At 44.3% G+C, this 17,671-nt stretch overlaps 1 protein-coding gene and 1 long non-coding RNA gene across 2 annotated transcripts in view; both read right to left on the bottom strand.

Annotated features, from left to right (window-relative positions):
- Positions 1-5,015, bottom strand: part of KIF5B (kinesin family member 5B) — a 64,991-nt gene extending 59,976 nt beyond the window's left edge. The window contains exon 1 of the mRNA XM_054020903.1: positions 4,654-5,015. Coding sequence (XP_053876878.1) covers positions 4,654-4,779 — 126 coding nt within the window. The 5' untranslated portion in view covers positions 4,780-5,015. The remainder of the gene's footprint in view (positions 1-4,653) is intronic.
- A 1,105-nt stretch (positions 5,016-6,120) lies between these two features.
- Positions 6,121-7,418, bottom strand: LOC128832104 (uncharacterized). Its single transcript, XR_008443898.1, has 2 exons — positions 7,259-7,418; positions 6,121-6,854 (listed from the first exon to the last, which is right to left on the bottom strand). It is a non-coding gene; the product is annotated as an uncharacterized LOC128832104 (long non-coding RNA).
- Positions 7,419-17,671: the final 10,253 nt, after the last annotated feature.

Consider the following 17,671-nt stretch of genomic DNA (forward strand, 5'->3'; position numbering starts at 1 on the left):
GTAAGCACTCCCCATAACTTACATTTAACACTGAAGAAATATAAGTTTGTGGGTAACTCCAATATGGACTTATAAAAACATGTTCACAGCAGTTGTGTTAGGTTTCAGCTTGCCTTGCATACATTCTTAAACAAAAAGGCATTATAATGAATTCTGCATTAAAGAACCCAGTTTTCTCTGTATTCATGCTGTAAATATTTTAATAGAGTCACTAGCTGGAAAAGGCTTTACTATTTTAAAAGCACGATAACTTAAAAATATCAATTGAAAATTATGCTGTTGCAATCATCAAGGAAATATCATCACTAAGACATTAGTCACGTTTAGACAAGATTAAGTTGCCTCGAGTTAGGTGTCATGATGCTTATCATAGCCTGGTCCACACTTGAAAGCTTTACCAACAACATACCACTGTCGGCACAGCCCAAACCCTATGATTTGTCCTTGCCTACAACACACAAAGTCATTATTGTGCTTGTAACTTGTTAAAAATAAAATTTAAGCACAATTCAATTTCCTAGAGAAAAGAGGAGGAGCTATGCTAGGACTAAATTGCATAACAACATTTAGGGGGCACAGCTACTTCCACTGCCCAGTTTCCAGACAGTCCCAGTGCTCCTCACAAAATGCCATGTTTAAACCTGAAGATATTCTACCAACAATAATTACAACACTTAAGGTTACTATAAACTATAGGATTACAGAATTATTTTTTTTTTGTTAACTTGTGTATTTGACCAGTGAATATATTGTCAGTTTCACTATTTCCCTCTACAGTCAGTTCATCCCTCAAATGAAAAAAAAACCCTCTGTAATTATTTAAAGGAGATCGGCAAAATCCTTATTTTTTTTTTTTAAAGAAATTTGTGTTCTGAATCTTTAAAAATTAGAGGGTGTTTTAACAAATTAGATTTTTTTTTAAATGTAGTCAATTTAAAAAGAGGTTAGGTTGACAACTTTTTCTAGCACCAAAGCAAAAAATATCTTGAGCAAATCCCCAGTGTTAACAGTACTTGAAGGAATAGGGTAATACCCACCCAACCTCCAAAGAACTGGAGTCACAATGAAAACATATGCCCTTTATACTGCTATAACAAAAATGTTATATGCATACAAGTCCACATACTGTCTTAATGATGTGCATTTGTTTAAACACATGAATTCATCAGGAAGAACAGCTAGAAAAGATTTCCCTTAAAATTAACTATTTCTAAAATGAAAAGACTTTCTTGGAATTAGAATTCAAAGCCCAAGAGATATGGCCTCATGCGAGAACTATTAATGAGCTGCATCTTTCTTATAGCTATTGTTCTTCAAAACAAACTAAGAGAACATCTCAACCACAAATTGCTGTGAAATACATAACATCTACAATTACAATAAATCGTTTCTCTAAAAGACAGAGATAGAAAAGACTCACTTGTCCAGGATAACAAGCATGCCTCTAGATGTAGGAAAAAGAAAACTATTGCTGCTTTCCCCAGAAAGTAAGGGGAAGTCAAGGTACGCATGTGTATGGTTAGAGTGGGACAAACCCAGAGAAGAGCACTGGGAGCATCTCTGCTCCCACTCTGTCTCCTAACTTATTTCCAGTCTTGCCCTTCTCCCTGCGAAAAGGGATAACTCTCCCAAATGTTACTGGGTAGGTAAGAGGCAAGCTTCTCCATATTTCAGCATGGGCCTGCAGAGGCAGCATTGTAAATACCACGGGCCAATCAAGAGGTTGTAGCCTCTCCTTGAGTGAGGAGGCTGTGAAGAGAATCCTAGCTCAACTTACTGGAAAGAAGAGCTCGGCAGGCAACCACCACTATATATAGTGGTGAAGAGAAGCCCGATAAAATATGCATGAAAAGGAGAGGGAAACTGATATAGTCTGCATGGAAATAACTGAGGAATGGCTTTAGGAAGGCTATTTCAGACAAGATATTTCAAACAGGCTAGCTGGTTAAATATTCAGGCTACTAGAGATCAGTGAAGCTTTGCAAACTCTGACTAACTCATCCTTGGAGATAAACTGAATGGTCATGAAAGGTGCAAGTTTGACAGTTCTGGAGAATTAGGTCTTCAATTTTATTTAGTAATCAGAGGATGTGATTTTGAGTTTGAGAATTTTGCCATATATCAGGAGTAAAAATGCTTTGTTACTGGAATGATGGGAATTTCAGCATAGTCACTGTAAAGAGCATTTGTTTACAATCCCAATGGTTGGAATATCATGAGACAGGACTTAAAAGAATGTCAGTGGTACCTCAACCTATCAGCGCTTTCCTGGGCACTGGTCCAAGGCTGAAAATAGCAAGTCTTGGACCTAAGACTTCTGGATGTTTTACATTCGGCTTTCAATATTGCAGAGGAATACGGTTAATAAAAAATTCATTACAATGCATGTTAATTCCCTACTAATTCTGTCAATTTCAAGCTCCATGTGGTCTCTAAGGAGAATGACTAGTTCCCCTCACACTGACTTAGTGAGTCTAGCTTTTGCATTAGTGGTAAAAAGTTGTAAAGAGAAAAACATTCAATCATTTTTTTTAATTTGTAAAAACTGACCATCTTGAAGTTCTTGTGGAAGATCCTACACAGTCTATACCACAATGGTAATGTTTCTCAATGTCCACTCCAAATTACCTCACTTTTATGATTTGAAACCTAAACCACAGATCCTCCTAATGAACTCCAAACCCCTGCCCCATTAGCAATGATTGCACTTTGGCCCAAAAGGTAGTTGCTAGAAGGTTAGAGAGTGGGGACAGAACAGAATTTATCACCTAGAAAGTCTGATACACGAGGAATGGAATTAACAACCTTTGATTTCAGATGGGACACACTCCTACGAATGGATACTCAGGACCAAGCATGAAAGTGAGCATATTTACTTCAGATAGCGACACCAGTTTTGTCATATTCTGTATCTGCTAACAGTCTAGATAAATGATGGTCAAGGCTTCTGTGTAACTGTGAGAATTAATGAAGTCTGCTGCACCAATCTCTGAAATGAGATCTTGAATGGGCCAATACCAGCTCATTTCACAAGCATTTTGTTGGCTTTTCAGTGGCCTACTTATTGCTGACCTGATCTGCATTTATACCAGAAACAGCAAAAGGTTCCGTATTCCATTAGCAATCCGTTTGTTTTCTAAAACTGAATTTAAGTAGAATAAGAGAAGAAATACTTTAAAGCCTTGTACTATAAATATGAAGCTTTCTAACAGAAGCTTTATTTACTATTACACATTTGTTCCACTTCCAAGTTAAGCTGCTAAGAATAGATATGTTTAATTTGGGTTGCTTCAAGAAGAAAATAGTGTACAGAACCTAAAAACTAAACAAGTATTAGCAAGGTAAATTTTAAAGTTATATTCCTCATTTCCTCTCTAAATTTGCAATTGTGCCACTGTGTGGCAAATTCTTCATCTGAATGTGCAGATTAAGAATGAGTACAAGTGAGAGATGAACATTAGAGGGGGAAAAAAATCTTTGTGCAACCCATTTACCAACAAATACCAATGACACCAGAGAAGACAGTTACTGCAAATTATAGTCTAGCTCTCCACTCAATAACTCACTCTACAGCAGCTGCATTGCAAACTGGCACTGCTGGAATTATCTTTTCCAGGACACCAACAAGATCTCTTCACAGCAGGCCTCTATTCTGCAGAATGTGATTTTTGTTAAATTGCAAACAAATGTGTGATGAACCACAAAGACATAAGCGATCTCAATTTATTTTGCTGGACAAAGTATTAGCCACTAGCCCACTGGTCGATGTACTGGTCACAAAAACCACTCAGCAGATTTTCTTTTGCCAAAACTATTCAGTGGACAAATTACTCTGGTAACTTCTTTCTTAGACATTACTAATGCAGACGTTACATTAGTTGCCAACTCATTAGGTTACACAAAAAAAGAAGGCTAGTTCTTTTGCAGATTTTCTCTCTCTTCCCATACACCTATTTCCAGGATGTCGGTTCTTTATTTTAAAATTTCACTACTGTATTCAAAAAACCACTATCAATATCCTGAAAACAGAAGAATGGAAAGCCCAATATCTGGGGCACTCTATTCTCCAGAGTCACCCTTATTTTGTACCTTAGTTCAGTACAAACTTCCTCTGACTGATTAGTAAACAAAGATATGAATTAGTAAGTTACTAGTGATCAGTAACGAACAGTCCAAATCCATTAATGGCACACACTACTGTATACACCATTTTCCTCCACACATGAGCTGTTTCTCTCTGTCTCTGATGTGGCGTGGGGGAGGGCACCCATTGCAGCACTGACTGATCTGCGATAAAGCACAACTTTCATATCCACAATGTATGAAACGTGCACGATGGTCCCACCTCAATTTCAAAACTGCCACTTAAAGTCATGCCCAAAGTTTCGAGGGCTGCTGCTGCAAGAGGCCTGCTAGGCAGGGGGGTTTTGATTAGGTGGCAGCTTTATATAGTACATGCACTCCGCCCGGCCAAGTCAACCCCTGCGTCTGCCCTGCTCCCTCCTCTGCCCTCTCATGTCCCCACGAAGCCCGGCTGCTCCCCTAGCCTGGCCCCCTCCGCTCCTCTCCGACTTGTCTCTCCCCTTCGTACCGCGCCCATCCCCGTGGTATCCGGCCCTCTCCCCAGCCCGCCGCTCCCGGCCCGGCGCTCACCGCGATGATGACGGTGTCCTCTCCCTGGAACTTGGCGACGTACTTGTCGCCGCGGGTCACCTCGGAGTCGTTGAGGGGCCTGAAGCGACACATCACTTTGATGTTACATTCCGCCGGGTCCGCCATTTTAGGCCAAAGCCGCCGCCTTCGGGGCGCTCAGCCCGGCCGCCGCTGCCTCCGCGCCGCTCACTCCGGGGTCCTGCGAGCGGCCGCCGCCTGCAAAGCAGCGCCTCACTGAGCGGAGGGGAGAGGGGAAGGGCTCCTCCCTGGCCGCCGCTGCCGCCTCCTGCTCTCACTTCCTCCCCAATATGGCAGCCATGGCGGCGCCTGCAGCCGGCGAGTCCGGGCCCTCCCCTCCTCGAGCAGAGGCGGCGCCGACAGCAGAGCAGGGAGGGGTGACGTCACCCTCCGCAGAGAACACCCACCCCCTCCACCTCAGACTCACCGCGCCGGCGCGCGTCGAGGACAGCGCCGCGGCTGCCACCGAAGAGCTCCTTTGCGCAGGCGCACACTAGGTTAGCTGGGAGGAGGGGGAAACATGGCCACCCGCAGACTCAAGAATCTCCCGCGCAGGCGCACAAATGGGGTTTGGGCTATGCCGTAGCGCAGGTGCAGTCATTGGGTCAAGGGGGCACATTAGAGATGAGGCGTGTGAACAGCGTGGTGGGAAGGCGCGGCGACAGCGATGCTGCCCAGGGGTCATTTACAAGGGTCTGTGCCTAGGGTGACCAGATAGCAAGTGTGAAAAATCAGGACGGGGGTGGGGGGTAATAGGAGCCTATATAAGAAAAAGCCCCAAATATCAGGACTGTCCCTATAAAATCGGGACATCTGGTCACCCTATCTGTGCCTGTTAGTGCCATCCCCACTGTAGCTGGTCAGCCCCTGGGTTTTTCCCTCCCCCCAGCAGTCACCCTGTTTTCAAAATACACAAACCAGGGCAGTTTTCTGACGTGTTTTGGCATCACAAAATCGTCATTCACCATGGTGTGATATATCACAGATCCACCCAGCTGTACCAAGGGCATCTGTATGAAACTGCTCGTGAAGGCCTGGGCAATGGTGTCATATGCATAATCCGTGTGGTTTCCTATCTGTTTGAAATCATGTCCACGTGAAATTGTAATAGGAAGCCATATGTGGCTTCTGGACAAATGTGTATGGCTCTGGCAACCACAAATGATAGGCGGGGAGGGAGCACCATTAGGGTTACCATATTTGAACATTGAAAAAAGAGGACACTCCACGGGGCCCCGGCCCCGCCCCCGCCCCAACTCCGCCCCTTCCCCTCCCCCACCCCACCCCTTTCCCCGCCCCTGGCCCCGCCCAACTCCGCCCCTTCCCTGCCCCCATTCCAACCCCTTCCCCAAAGTCTCCGCCCCTTCCCCTGAGCACCCCACATTCCCCCTCCTCCCTCCCAGCCACACGAAACAACTGCACCAATTCTAAAGTCAGGCACTCCACTAGTATAGACTCCCATGACTTTAATGAAGCTGCTCAGTGGAGGATCTGCCCCAGCGCTCCGTTTTTGGGAGCGGTCAGGACACGCAGCTCACACTGTTCTGTTTCCCAGCTCCCCAGATGCCTTGGAGCACCCAGTTCTCCTCCCTGCCGGGTAAAATCCCGGACATTTTGAGCTATTTAATTCTTTAATTCTAAAACGTAATTCTTTATATGTAGTGAGTCCTTTCCTTTCACCAGTTCTTCAGTTTTCTTTCTCCTCATGTGCCCACGCATACTTCTCTGCAGATCGCATTTTTCTCAGCAGTGGTTGATTGCTCTTTAAGAAGGCATGAAAGTCTTTACAAGAAGTTTGTCTGAAGTTGTACTGTACAAGTAGAATTCCTTTCAACGACTCAACATTCAAGTTGGTCCTTTCCTTTGTCCACTGGCTTTGCATCAGTGAAAAAATTCGCTCTACATTTGCATTGTGAGAAGGAATAGCAAAGAAAAACTGTGCAATCTTTAACAGTTCTGAATGACACTCAATGTTTTTGGATTTCTCAAAATATTTGGTCCACTTCTGGTGTGCTAGCAAATTACTGAACTCTTCATCACTGTTGCAACTTTCTGTAAACTTCTTCAGGTTGCTGAACTGATCAAAACACTTCATGTCATCAATTTGCATCCCCTTATCGGTCAGGTACTTGATACAAGGTTCCACATCACTCCAATTCGGTGTCTCACTCAGGGTAATCCACCTGTAACAAGAGAAGTCTTCAAGGGGTCTAAGCCACATCTCCAAATATTCTAAGCATCTGCTGTACATATTATTCACTTCAGCACAGAATTTGTCACACTCTTCATCAATTCGCAGTGATCCACCACACTGCTGTGTCTCATCACAAATGGGGAGCTGAGTGCCATACAGCACACCCCAGCCCCAGGAGCTCTGATCCACTTGCAGGCAAGGCAGCCCGATGCCCATCGCAGCCAGAGCTCTGATCCCTCTGCACACTCCTGCCTTTTTCACACTGCCCTCCCTTCCTCCCCCACCAGTCAGTGCTTTTTGGCGACTCCCCGGAGCAGCTCCCCCAGCGCTGCCCCCCACCTGTGCAATCAGCGGCGCATGGTACTCCCAGCTTTGCTGGCATCCCTGGCTTACCTTAGAGCAGGCTCTGGCGACTGCTGCTGCTCCCTGACTCTTCGGCTCTGTTTAAGAGCCGAGCTGCCCTAGTGCTACCGGCTTCAGGCACTTCTCCTACCTGGGCTCCAGCTGAGCTGCTCCTCCCAGCTCAGACTGTAAGAGCCGAGCTGCTGGCTTCTGGCAGCCCTCCCCTGCCTCAGGACCCAGAGCTGGCTGGACACGTCCCTTCCCCAGCTCCAGCCGAGCTCGGCTCCGCCCCCTCAGACTTACAGAGCAGAGCTGCAGGAGCCAGCGTTACCGGCTTCAGGCAGCACCCCCCCTGCCTCGGGACCTTGCACCGTGGGAGCAGCTCAGCTGGAGCCGGGTAGGAGAAGTGCCTGGCTGGGGGCTCGGGGTCCGGAGGCTGCCTGAAGCCAGTAGCGCTTGCTCGGGCAGCTTGGCTCTGTAAATCTGAGAGAGGAGGAGTGGAGCAGAGCCACAGGGGGAGAGGAAGTGCCGGCCATTTTCCCGGACATGTGTGGCTTTTCAGCAATTCCCCCCGGACGGGGGTTTGATTGCTGAAAAGCCGGACATGTCCGGGAAAAAGAGGACGTATGGTAACCCTAGCACCATGCCACTACATATCTTCACCAACTGCCCTGGAGAGGCCAGAACAGGAATTTTACACAGACTAGACCAGGTCATCACTTTTCAGACTCATTGCAATGTTGTCATCTGACAAGTAATGACAGGCTTTGCCTTGAACGATGGCTGGCACAAAACACACTATACATTGAAAGAAAATGGGTGTACAAAGCATTTCATATAGGTATTTGGGGTACCATATGTAAGGTAACATAAGAACAGCCATACTGGGTCAGACCAAAGGTCCATCTAGCCCAGCATCCTGTCTTCCGACAATGGCCAATGCCAGGTGCCCCAGAGGGACTGAACAGAACAGGTAATCATCAAGTGATCCATTCTCTGTCGCCCATTCCCAGCTTCTGGCAAAAAGAAGCTAGCAACACCAACCCTGCCTGACTAATAGCCATTGATAGACCTATCCTCCATGAATTTATCTAGTTCTTTTTTGAACCCTGTTATAGTCTTGGCCTTTACAACATCCTCTGGCAAGGAGTTCCAGAGGTTGACTGTGCATTGTGTGAAAAAAATACTTTTGTTTGTTTTAAACTTGCTGCCTATTAATTTCATTTACTGATCCCTTGTTCTTGTGGTATGAGAGGGAATAAATAACACTTCCTTGTTTACTTTCTCCACACCAGTAATGGTTTTATAGACCTTTATCATATCCCCCCCTTAGTCGTGTCATTTCCAAGCTGAAAAGTCCCAGTCCCTTTAAACTCTAATCAATACAAACCTATTGATTTTGTCCAGTTTAGGTCAAGTTTACCTACAGGGCCGCCCTTAGGCATACGCGGCTGCGGAGGGCACCCAAAAATTTGGGGCACTCCTGGATCTTAGTGTCCACCCTTCCGCCTCTTCCTATCCCTGTTCTAATCTGACCCTTCCTGCAGGCTCCCACCACAGCTGGCTGTTGGAGCCTGGTGAGTCTTCCTCTGGAGGGGATCTAGTACTTAAAAGTGAAAAAGCCTTCCAGCCTGCCAGACCTATTAGCACAACATTGAAACTGTTAGTCTTAAAGGTGCCACAGGACCCTCTGTTACAGTTTCAATGTTAAAAGTGAAAGAGCCATTCAAGTGGCAATGAAGCCATTTAACACACATTTGCCAACTCCCAGGTATATACTGTCAGTTTCTGAATTTACTGACAAAAACAGTTGTGCATGAGCTGAGGGGTGAAAACATTATTTACTTAGGCCTTGGCTACACTGGCAATTCACAGCACTGCACTTGCTGCGCTCAGGGGTGTGAAAAAACACACCCCCTGAGCGCAGCGAGTGCAGCGCTGTAAAACGCCAGTGTAATCAGCGCCTGCAGCGCTGCACGCTCGCTCACAGCGCTGCAAGCTATTCCCCTCGGAGAGGTGGAGTACTTGCAGCACTGCGAGAGCTCGCTGGCGGTGTGACTACACTCGCGCTTCACAGCGCTGCCGCAGCCGCGTCTGAATCCGTGAGTGTAGCCAAGGCCTCAGAAAATGTTAGTCTACAGAACCTTAGTTTAAAATTTGATTTAAAAATATTTCGTTAGTGTGTTGCTGAAGATTATAATATCACATCTCTACAAAATTCTTGCATAGATTTTTAGATGCATAATCTGAGTATTCATCTTTAGCCTTAAATGCTTGGATCTTCAGACATATAGTTTTTTAAATAAATCCTTCAAAAGACCACTCTTATCTAAAATACCACATGCAAGCTCGGGCTGCCGTCGGGCATTGGGGCACCAGTTTAATAATACTGTATAGGGCCCCATAAATCTTAAGGACGGCCCTGCTTACCTAACATCTTTCATTTTGTTTTGTCAAAGCAGTGGCAGGGATGTTGGAGAGAACTATTGAATAGCCAAGCTCATCATTGTTGTTCTGCCTCTGTGCTCCTGGGCTGGAAGAGAAGACAGCACAAGGCCACCCTCTCCCCCATCCCCACCCTCCACCTCCCCACATCAACTGACTCATCAGTTGGTTTTAAGGCTATAACCATTTTCAGAGAGAGAGTTAAAATTTAATGAAGTTTTAAATGTAATTGAAACAATTAAATCCTTCAGTGTGGAGGCTCTCAAGGGGTGGTTCCAAGCAGGTTTTACTACCATGCTGATTTAAATTCAGATATACTATGAGCTTTTTCCACTACTGGAAATTGGATCCAAGTACAAATTTACATCTCTGTTCAGTTTAGTCTGCTCACTTTCAGAGATTAGCAGCCTGCAAAATGGAAACTTTTAAAATGGCCATGAAATTATTTTTAAAAATGAGGGAGTCCCTTTCTTAAATTAGTAAGATTTAGAAGGTCTAAATGGCCCCTAATGGTAGCTGCACTATTTATGGCTTTTATGAACAAAAATGGTGGCTGTGCTTATAAATTAAATGTGAGGATTATGAGTTTTAATGGGGACTGATCTGCCACACAGCACTGTCCATCCCCAAGATCCTTCTGACATAGGGTTACCATATTTTAGTTTTAAAAAAGGAGGACACTCCATGGGGCCCCGGCCCCGCCCCAACTCCACCCCTTCCCCACCCCCAGCCCCAACGTTCCCGCCCCGGCCCCGCACCGCCGGGCCCTCCCTCCCTATTTTCCCGGACATGTCCGGCTTTTTGGGATTTCCTCCCGGATGGGGATTTGAGGCCCAAAAAGCCGGACATGTCCGGGAAAATCCGGACGTATGGTAACCCTATTCTCACAGCAAAGACTTGGTTGAATACTATGTGTTTGTTGGGTGTAGGTTATTTAGATGGATCCTGTTCCAAAACTAGTGTGATGGATCTGCAACACAGGGGACCTACAACTGCATATCCCCTTCCCTTAGCCAGGTACTGAACGGTCCACCCCCTGCTCCTCCCCCTCCCCTGCTTCCCGCGAATCAAATGTTCACGGGAAGCCTGAAACAGGGAGGCAGCAGGTAAACTGGGGCTGGGGCTGGGGTGGGGTGCGGCCCAGTCTGGCCCCCCTGGCCGAGCGACTCCCTCCGGCAGCCGGCCGGCCCAGGCCAAGAGGCTCTGGCCCTGGCGTCTCCCACCCGGCTCGGCTCGGGGGCACTGGCCCCCGGTCGAGCACCCCCGGCCGAGCACCGCCACTGCCGGCCCCGGCACGGCCCAGCACCGCCGGCCCCCGCCCCGGCCCTCCCTCCCTATTCCCTGGACATGTCCGGCTTTTTGGGATTTCCTCCCAGACGGGGATTTGAGGCCCAAAAAGCTGGACATGTCTGGGAAAATCCGGACGTATGGTAACCCTATTCTCACAGCAAAGACTTGGTTGAATACTATGTGTTTGTTGGGTGTAGGTTATTTAGATGGATCCTGTTCCAAAACTAGTGTGATGGATCTGCAACACAGGGGACTACAACTCTCACCAGCCCCCTCCCTACTGCATATCCCCTTCCCTTAGCCAGGTACTGAACCAGGAAGGGGCCAGGCTCTGTTGAGAAGCAGCAGCCAGATGGTGAAGGAGGAGCTGCAGAGAAGCTGAATCCAGAGAAGATCCTCAGGAAATAGGTTGTGACTGCCAGACATGAGAGCAGAGTGCAGGTCTGGGTGGAACTCATAGGGGAGCAGCAGTGACTGGATAGGGAGCCAGTGCAGAGGGGCCCAATGAGAGGCATTAACTGAACTTTGCCTGGAAATCTGCAAGTTCCTATTTGCTTGAATAAAAACTGGACTGGAGCATGCACAGCTAGGCCTGAAGAGCCTTGACTGCCCCAGTGGCCCAACCAAGAACCGCTAGTGCTCACTTTGAGCTGTAACTATTCAAGCCTCTGTACGTAGGGTATTTGCAAACTTCAGCTTTCCTGCCAGCCCTAGTAAAATACCTTTTCACATAGCCATGTATCTGAATGGTTATGGGGACTCAACAGGGCTAATGTCTACAAAGCCTACCTGCTGAAGAACCTACAGTGCTTGCCTCAGAATAGCAGTATACATGGCATGCAACTGGCACCCTAGGGTTTGAGGCACTCAGACACCGTGCAGCTCCAATAATTATACTAGCGCATCATGGCTCATGTAGCTGGGAATCATTCTAAATATTACCAATTGTCTAAATATATCCAGAGCTGTTTTTCTCATTTTAATACATGATATAATTTGTTAAAATCTAGTTCTGTGTTGTGAAGCAAGTTTTCAGTCTTCTCAATCAAGATCATGTTGTAACAAGTCCATCTTTCTGCTCTAGTTAAAACCTTTGCAGGAGCATACTGTCTTAATCAGGACAGCAACAGCTACACCTTCCAGCCACATAAGTACTCTATGCAATAATTATTTGCTAGGCACAGGGTGTGAACGGGGCACTGATGCTTGATGCAATCTAACGTAAGAAGTATAGCATATGTATGTCACTCCAAAGTTGTGTTTATCTTTAATTGTAGTAAAATATTTTAAACATAATGGCTGCCAGCCTTAAGAATATGCCCTCTATATTTCTAAATAAAAGAGCCTATTTCTGTTTATTGATAATTTCAGAACTGTGATTAGATACGTAAACACATGCCTAATTTTAACCATTATTAGGGTTATTCACGTGCTTAGAAATAGGCATGTGCTTATGTACCTTGCTTAAAGAACACGGAGGTCAATTATTTTTACAATGTAAATTCCTTTTCTATCCATTTCCAAGCAAAAACAAATATACTAACAGCAAAATCAACAAGCTTTCCCCTCCATGGTTATTACTCACATAAACAATTGTTTCAACTGCTGAGACATCCTTTATTTTGGTCCATTTAGGAAACTTGTAATTATCATTATCCAGAACCAAAGGGAATATAAATCATTAGCTAAATATGATGAGATACTGTGCATAATATTAAAACAACTTCAGTACAAGAGCAGGTTTGCAATAGCTTGCCCCCAAGTACTCCATAATATTCTAGTGCTAAATTGAAGTAATTCTCAAGAAATTACATGAAGGGGCCAACTGTTAAACTTTTAAATGTTTTAAATTGTGTAAACGCCACAAATACACAGAAAGGAAGCATGAAATAAATAATTACCAATATTTGAATTACTCTTGAACAAAAGATATCTCCAAGAGTTGGCTCAATGTATCATTAAAAACACTTTTCACTTCCGTGTTACCAGTTTCATGCAAACTCATTGGAATATTGGTTGACAATACTTCTCATAATTGCTATTGGGTGAAATGAGTTCTGCTGAGCCTTAATCAGTTCTTAAGAAGAGGTGTTCCCATCACAAAAACACCTTTACAAAGTTTCAGAGAAGCACAGGATTAGTAGGCATAAAGAATGAATTTTTTAAAGTCCCCAATAATTTTCCAAACAGATTCCTGGGATTATGTCTTGGCAAGTGTAGAACCTGTACTATATATAATTTTAAAGTCATACCTTATCTTACTGATAACTTTAGTAAAGTAGGTTGGTAAAGACTGATGACTTTGGTAAAAAAAAGTAATTTATATGTCTGAGTTCACCAACAGTGTTTCTTCTCATTAATGATTTATGCAACAAACTTTAGAAATTCTTCAAGGAGATTTGCAGCTACTTGAGATTTCCTCTCTCTATCCAGCATTATAAGAGCAGCATCTTCAGCAAAGAGGATATGCCAATTCTGAGGCTTACAGTGAAACTATATCAAAATAATGATGAAATTGCCCCATCAAAATTGTTTTGGGAGCAATGACAGCAATCTTGAGTTGATCTAAAAAGATTGAACATATTTTATTAAATCTTTAACCCAGGTTTTCATGCAGAAGCAAATCAAAGCTACTTACCCCCCCTTTAAAAAAAATTACTGAGATGATAGATTCATCGATTGATAGCACAAGTTAAAATTCAGTATCCATAATGCAAACACAAGTGCTTTTTTCATTTTAATTTTCAATGTGCTGGAAATATATAGCACTTGCCAGAATTCAAAGTGTATTGCATGTCAAAGCTATTTAGAATTTGCAAATCAGTATGCAGAGGCAGATGAGAGAATAGTCAGTCAGACATGGCATCCTCTGAACAGTCTGAAATACTTTGTTACCTCACACTTTGCTTCATATATCTAGGGCTACCAAGAGAATTTCTGGGTGCTAGTGACAAAAGCAAGCCATGGACAACATGGCTTAAAGTGGCATCAAAGATATGTTAGGTCTGTTATTGCCTGACAATGGAAATTTAGAATACAAATATTTTAGGGCTCTAACAGCTTATTCAAATACATTTATAACATCTCTGCACCAGCAACCAATTTGCCTCCACATGCAACCTAGCCAATTTTAAGCCTTGCTGGATCCTTTGCCCTTTCCAAGTGTAGCTCTCTATCTCACACACATTTCTTGATTTGTGGTCTCCTGACAGTCACGGATATCTTCCTTTCATCCCTCTTTCCCTGTATTTTCATGTAAGCAACATTAACATCAGTTTAATGTTTTCATTGGCCTGTAACTAGGAATAATATTATTGCGGTCCAATCCAATAAAACTTGATTGCAAACCCATTTCACCCTTCAAGTTAAATTTCTTAATTCAAATTCACTGTCCAGTTTCCATTCAACGTTCATACCCTCATTAACATGACATGCCTGAAAAGGAGCTGTTTTCCCTGCTTAGCTCAGGGAGCTCTGCAACGTGCCCAAGTTGATGGGCTCAAGATAGTGGTGTCTGGGTAAAATTTAATGGCCTGTGATGTATAGGAAGCCAGAGCATATAGTCCAGTGATTCCTTCTGGACATAAATTATATGAAATGTATGAATTTCTATGGAATGTACCTCTTATCTCAGTTATATCTAGAGCCCTGAATGAAGCAACAGGATGGAACATCTTTGAAGATGCAAATGCTGATGCACATCAACTTATTCTAGTTGTACATCTTTAGTAATTACACAAATCAACTCTTTCTGCTGATTAAATCAGAAACACTTAAAAACAGATTTGACTTTTCATCCAATTCACATGCTCCATATTATTTTCATATTATTTCATACCATTTTTTAACCAGTTAAAACTCTCCTGGAGAATATTGTCCTTACATATAACATATTTATCTCAGCTTTTTTTTTTTAATAAATACTTTTTTAAATAAGTTTTTTTATTAACCTCCCTAGCTAGAAATCTGACTCTGAAACCCATTCAGATAACTGAACATGGGTTTGGACCTTATATCTAAATTTTCAACTACTATACTGGCACTGTTCCCTCTCATAAAGATTGCCTGACATTTCCCATTATAAGATCCTTTTTTCAGTTGCTTTTAACTTTGTCAAACTTTAACCATTTAGACTGAAAATTGTCCACCCTGGGTGTCTGCTTCAGGCTGTTTTGTTTATTTTTCAGCCAAAACAGTTCATCAGTTTCCAAGAACCAGATTAGGGAAACATCTGTTTTGCCATGTTAAAAAAATTCTTACAACTGTGTCATTTAGAAGCTCTAACCTACCCAAGCTTTGGAGCAGTGCTTTGAAATTTGGCAGTAGGCGGGGAACGTTAACCTTGTGCTAGGAAAATGCCTTTGCTGTGCCCTTGTAAAACTGCCCAAATGTGGCCATTTTATAAGCCTTTGAAAAATCTTAGTTTGCCCATGTTCAGTAGAAAGTTGTTGGATCTTTGCAGCTAAAATCTCCAAAGATGCTGTTGTCAGTGAGCATATTCCAGGTGATCACAGTTCCTATGTATCTTTGGATGGTGCATGCACTATTCCCACAGAGCAACTGAGCATGCTCCATACTAGGACTACAGGGGCTGACCAGGACTTTCCCTGCAATGGCTGTTGCAGCTTGGTATGGTCTGGGCACTAGAACTGAGAGTAGGGAGTGTGTCTTTCTTGTGCTATCAGTGACCCCTCCTGCTAGCTCTCAAGCAGCATAGAAGAAGAAGCTGCCTGTCTCGTGCAGAGGGACAGAAGCAGGAGGGAAGGGACAGACTGGGAAAAGGAACCTGAAGGGTAGCGGATGAGACTAGTTCTGGTGGTGAGGAAGGAAATTGAAACTGGGATCTGAGGGGGAACTAGGACTGGAAACCAGAGGGCAGAGGAAGATGGCTAAGACAAGGAGGCAGGGTGCATGGGACAGGGAGAACTGGGACTGGTTAGGCAAAGAGACTGGAACAATGAGCTAGAGTGGGGCAAAGAGTTGGGAAGAGGGCTAGGAGGCGACTGAGATTGGATTCATAGATTCAAAGGTCAGAAAGGATAATTTTGATCATCTAGTGATCTGACCTCCTGTATAACACAGGCCGTAGAACTTCCACAAAATAATCCCTAAAGCACACTTTTAGAAAAACATCAAATCTTGATTTTAAAATAGTCAGTAATGGAGAATCCGCCACAACCCTTGGTAAGTTGTTCCAATGATTAATTACTCTCACTGTTAAAAATACTGTTATTTCCCATTTGAATTTGTCTAGCTTCAATTTCCAGCCATTGGATCGTGTTATAATGTTCTCTGCTAGATTGAAGAGCCTACTATTAAATATTTGTTCCCTATTTAGATACTTATAGACATAGGCGCCAACTCCATGGGTGCTCCGTGGCTGGAGCACCCACGGGGAAAAATTGGTGGGTGCTCTGCACCCACCCGCAGTTCCCCGCCCCAATTCACCTCTGCCTCCGCTCCGCCTCCGCCTCCTCCCCTGAGCGCGCCACCAGGTCCTGCTTCTCCCCCCTCCCTCCCAGCGCTTGTGCTGTGAAACAGCTGTTTCACGTGGCAAGCCTGGGAGGGAGGGGGGAGGAGGGGGAACGCGGCGTGCTTGGGGGAGGAGACGGGGCTGGGCTGGGAATTTGGGGAGGGGTCCAATAGGGGCAGGGAGGGGCAGAGTTGGGGTGGGGACTTTGGGGGTAGGGGTGGAGTTGGGGCGGGGGTAGGGCCGGGGAGGGGGCACGAGCACCCACCAGTGCGGAAAAAAGTTGGTGCCTGTGCCTATAGACTGTAATCAAGTCACCCCTTAACCTTTGTTAAGCAAAATATATTGAGCTCTCTATTACTAGAAGGCATGTTTTCTAATCCTTTAATCATTCTTGTGGCTCTTCTCTGAACCCTTTCTAGTTTATCAACATCCTTCTTGAATTGTAGACACAAGAACTGGAAGCCGTATCCTAGCAGCAGTCACACTAATGCTAAATATAGAGATAAAATATAGAGATAAAATAACTTCTCTTCTCCTACTGGAGATTCCCCTGTTTATGCATGCCAGGACTGCATTAGCTCTTTTGGCCACAGTGTCACACTGGGAGCTTATGTTCAACTGATTATCTACCACAACCACCAAATATTTTTCAAAGTCACTGCTTCCCAGGATAAAGTCCCCCATCGTGTAATATGGTCTACATTCTTTGTTCTTAGGTATACATTTACAGTGAGCCATAATATAACACATGTTGTTCGTTTGTTCCCTGTTTACCAGGTGATCCAGATCACTCTGTAGCCTCTTCATTATTTACCACTCCCCCAATTTTTGTGTCAGCCGCAAACTTAATCAGTGATTGTTTTGTTTTCTTCCAGATTATTGATGAAAATGTTAAATAGCATAAGGCCAAGAACTGATCCCTCTTGGACCTAATTGGAAACACTCCTGTTCAATGATAATTTCTCATTTACAGTTACATTGTGAGTCCTATCAGTCAACCAATTTTTAATCAATTTAATGTGGGCCATGTTAATTTTATATAGTTCTCGTTTTTTAATCCAAGTCAAACGCCTTTTGGAAGTTTAAGCAAGCTATGCAAGTCATCGAAACTAAACTTTTCACAGGTGGTCACTAACGGTGTTCCTTGTTTTCTGAGTGCCTGACTTGAGACTCTAGGGTCTGATTTGCAGAAGTGCTGAGAACTGATAACTGCAACCGAAGTCAATGGGAGCTGTGCTTTGAACTTATACAGTGCC

This window comes from Malaclemys terrapin, chromosome 2, assembly GCF_027887155.1.
Source record: "Malaclemys terrapin pileata isolate rMalTer1 chromosome 2, rMalTer1.hap1, whole genome shotgun sequence".
Classification (NCBI taxonomy): domain Eukaryota; kingdom Metazoa; phylum Chordata; order Testudines; family Emydidae; genus Malaclemys; species Malaclemys terrapin.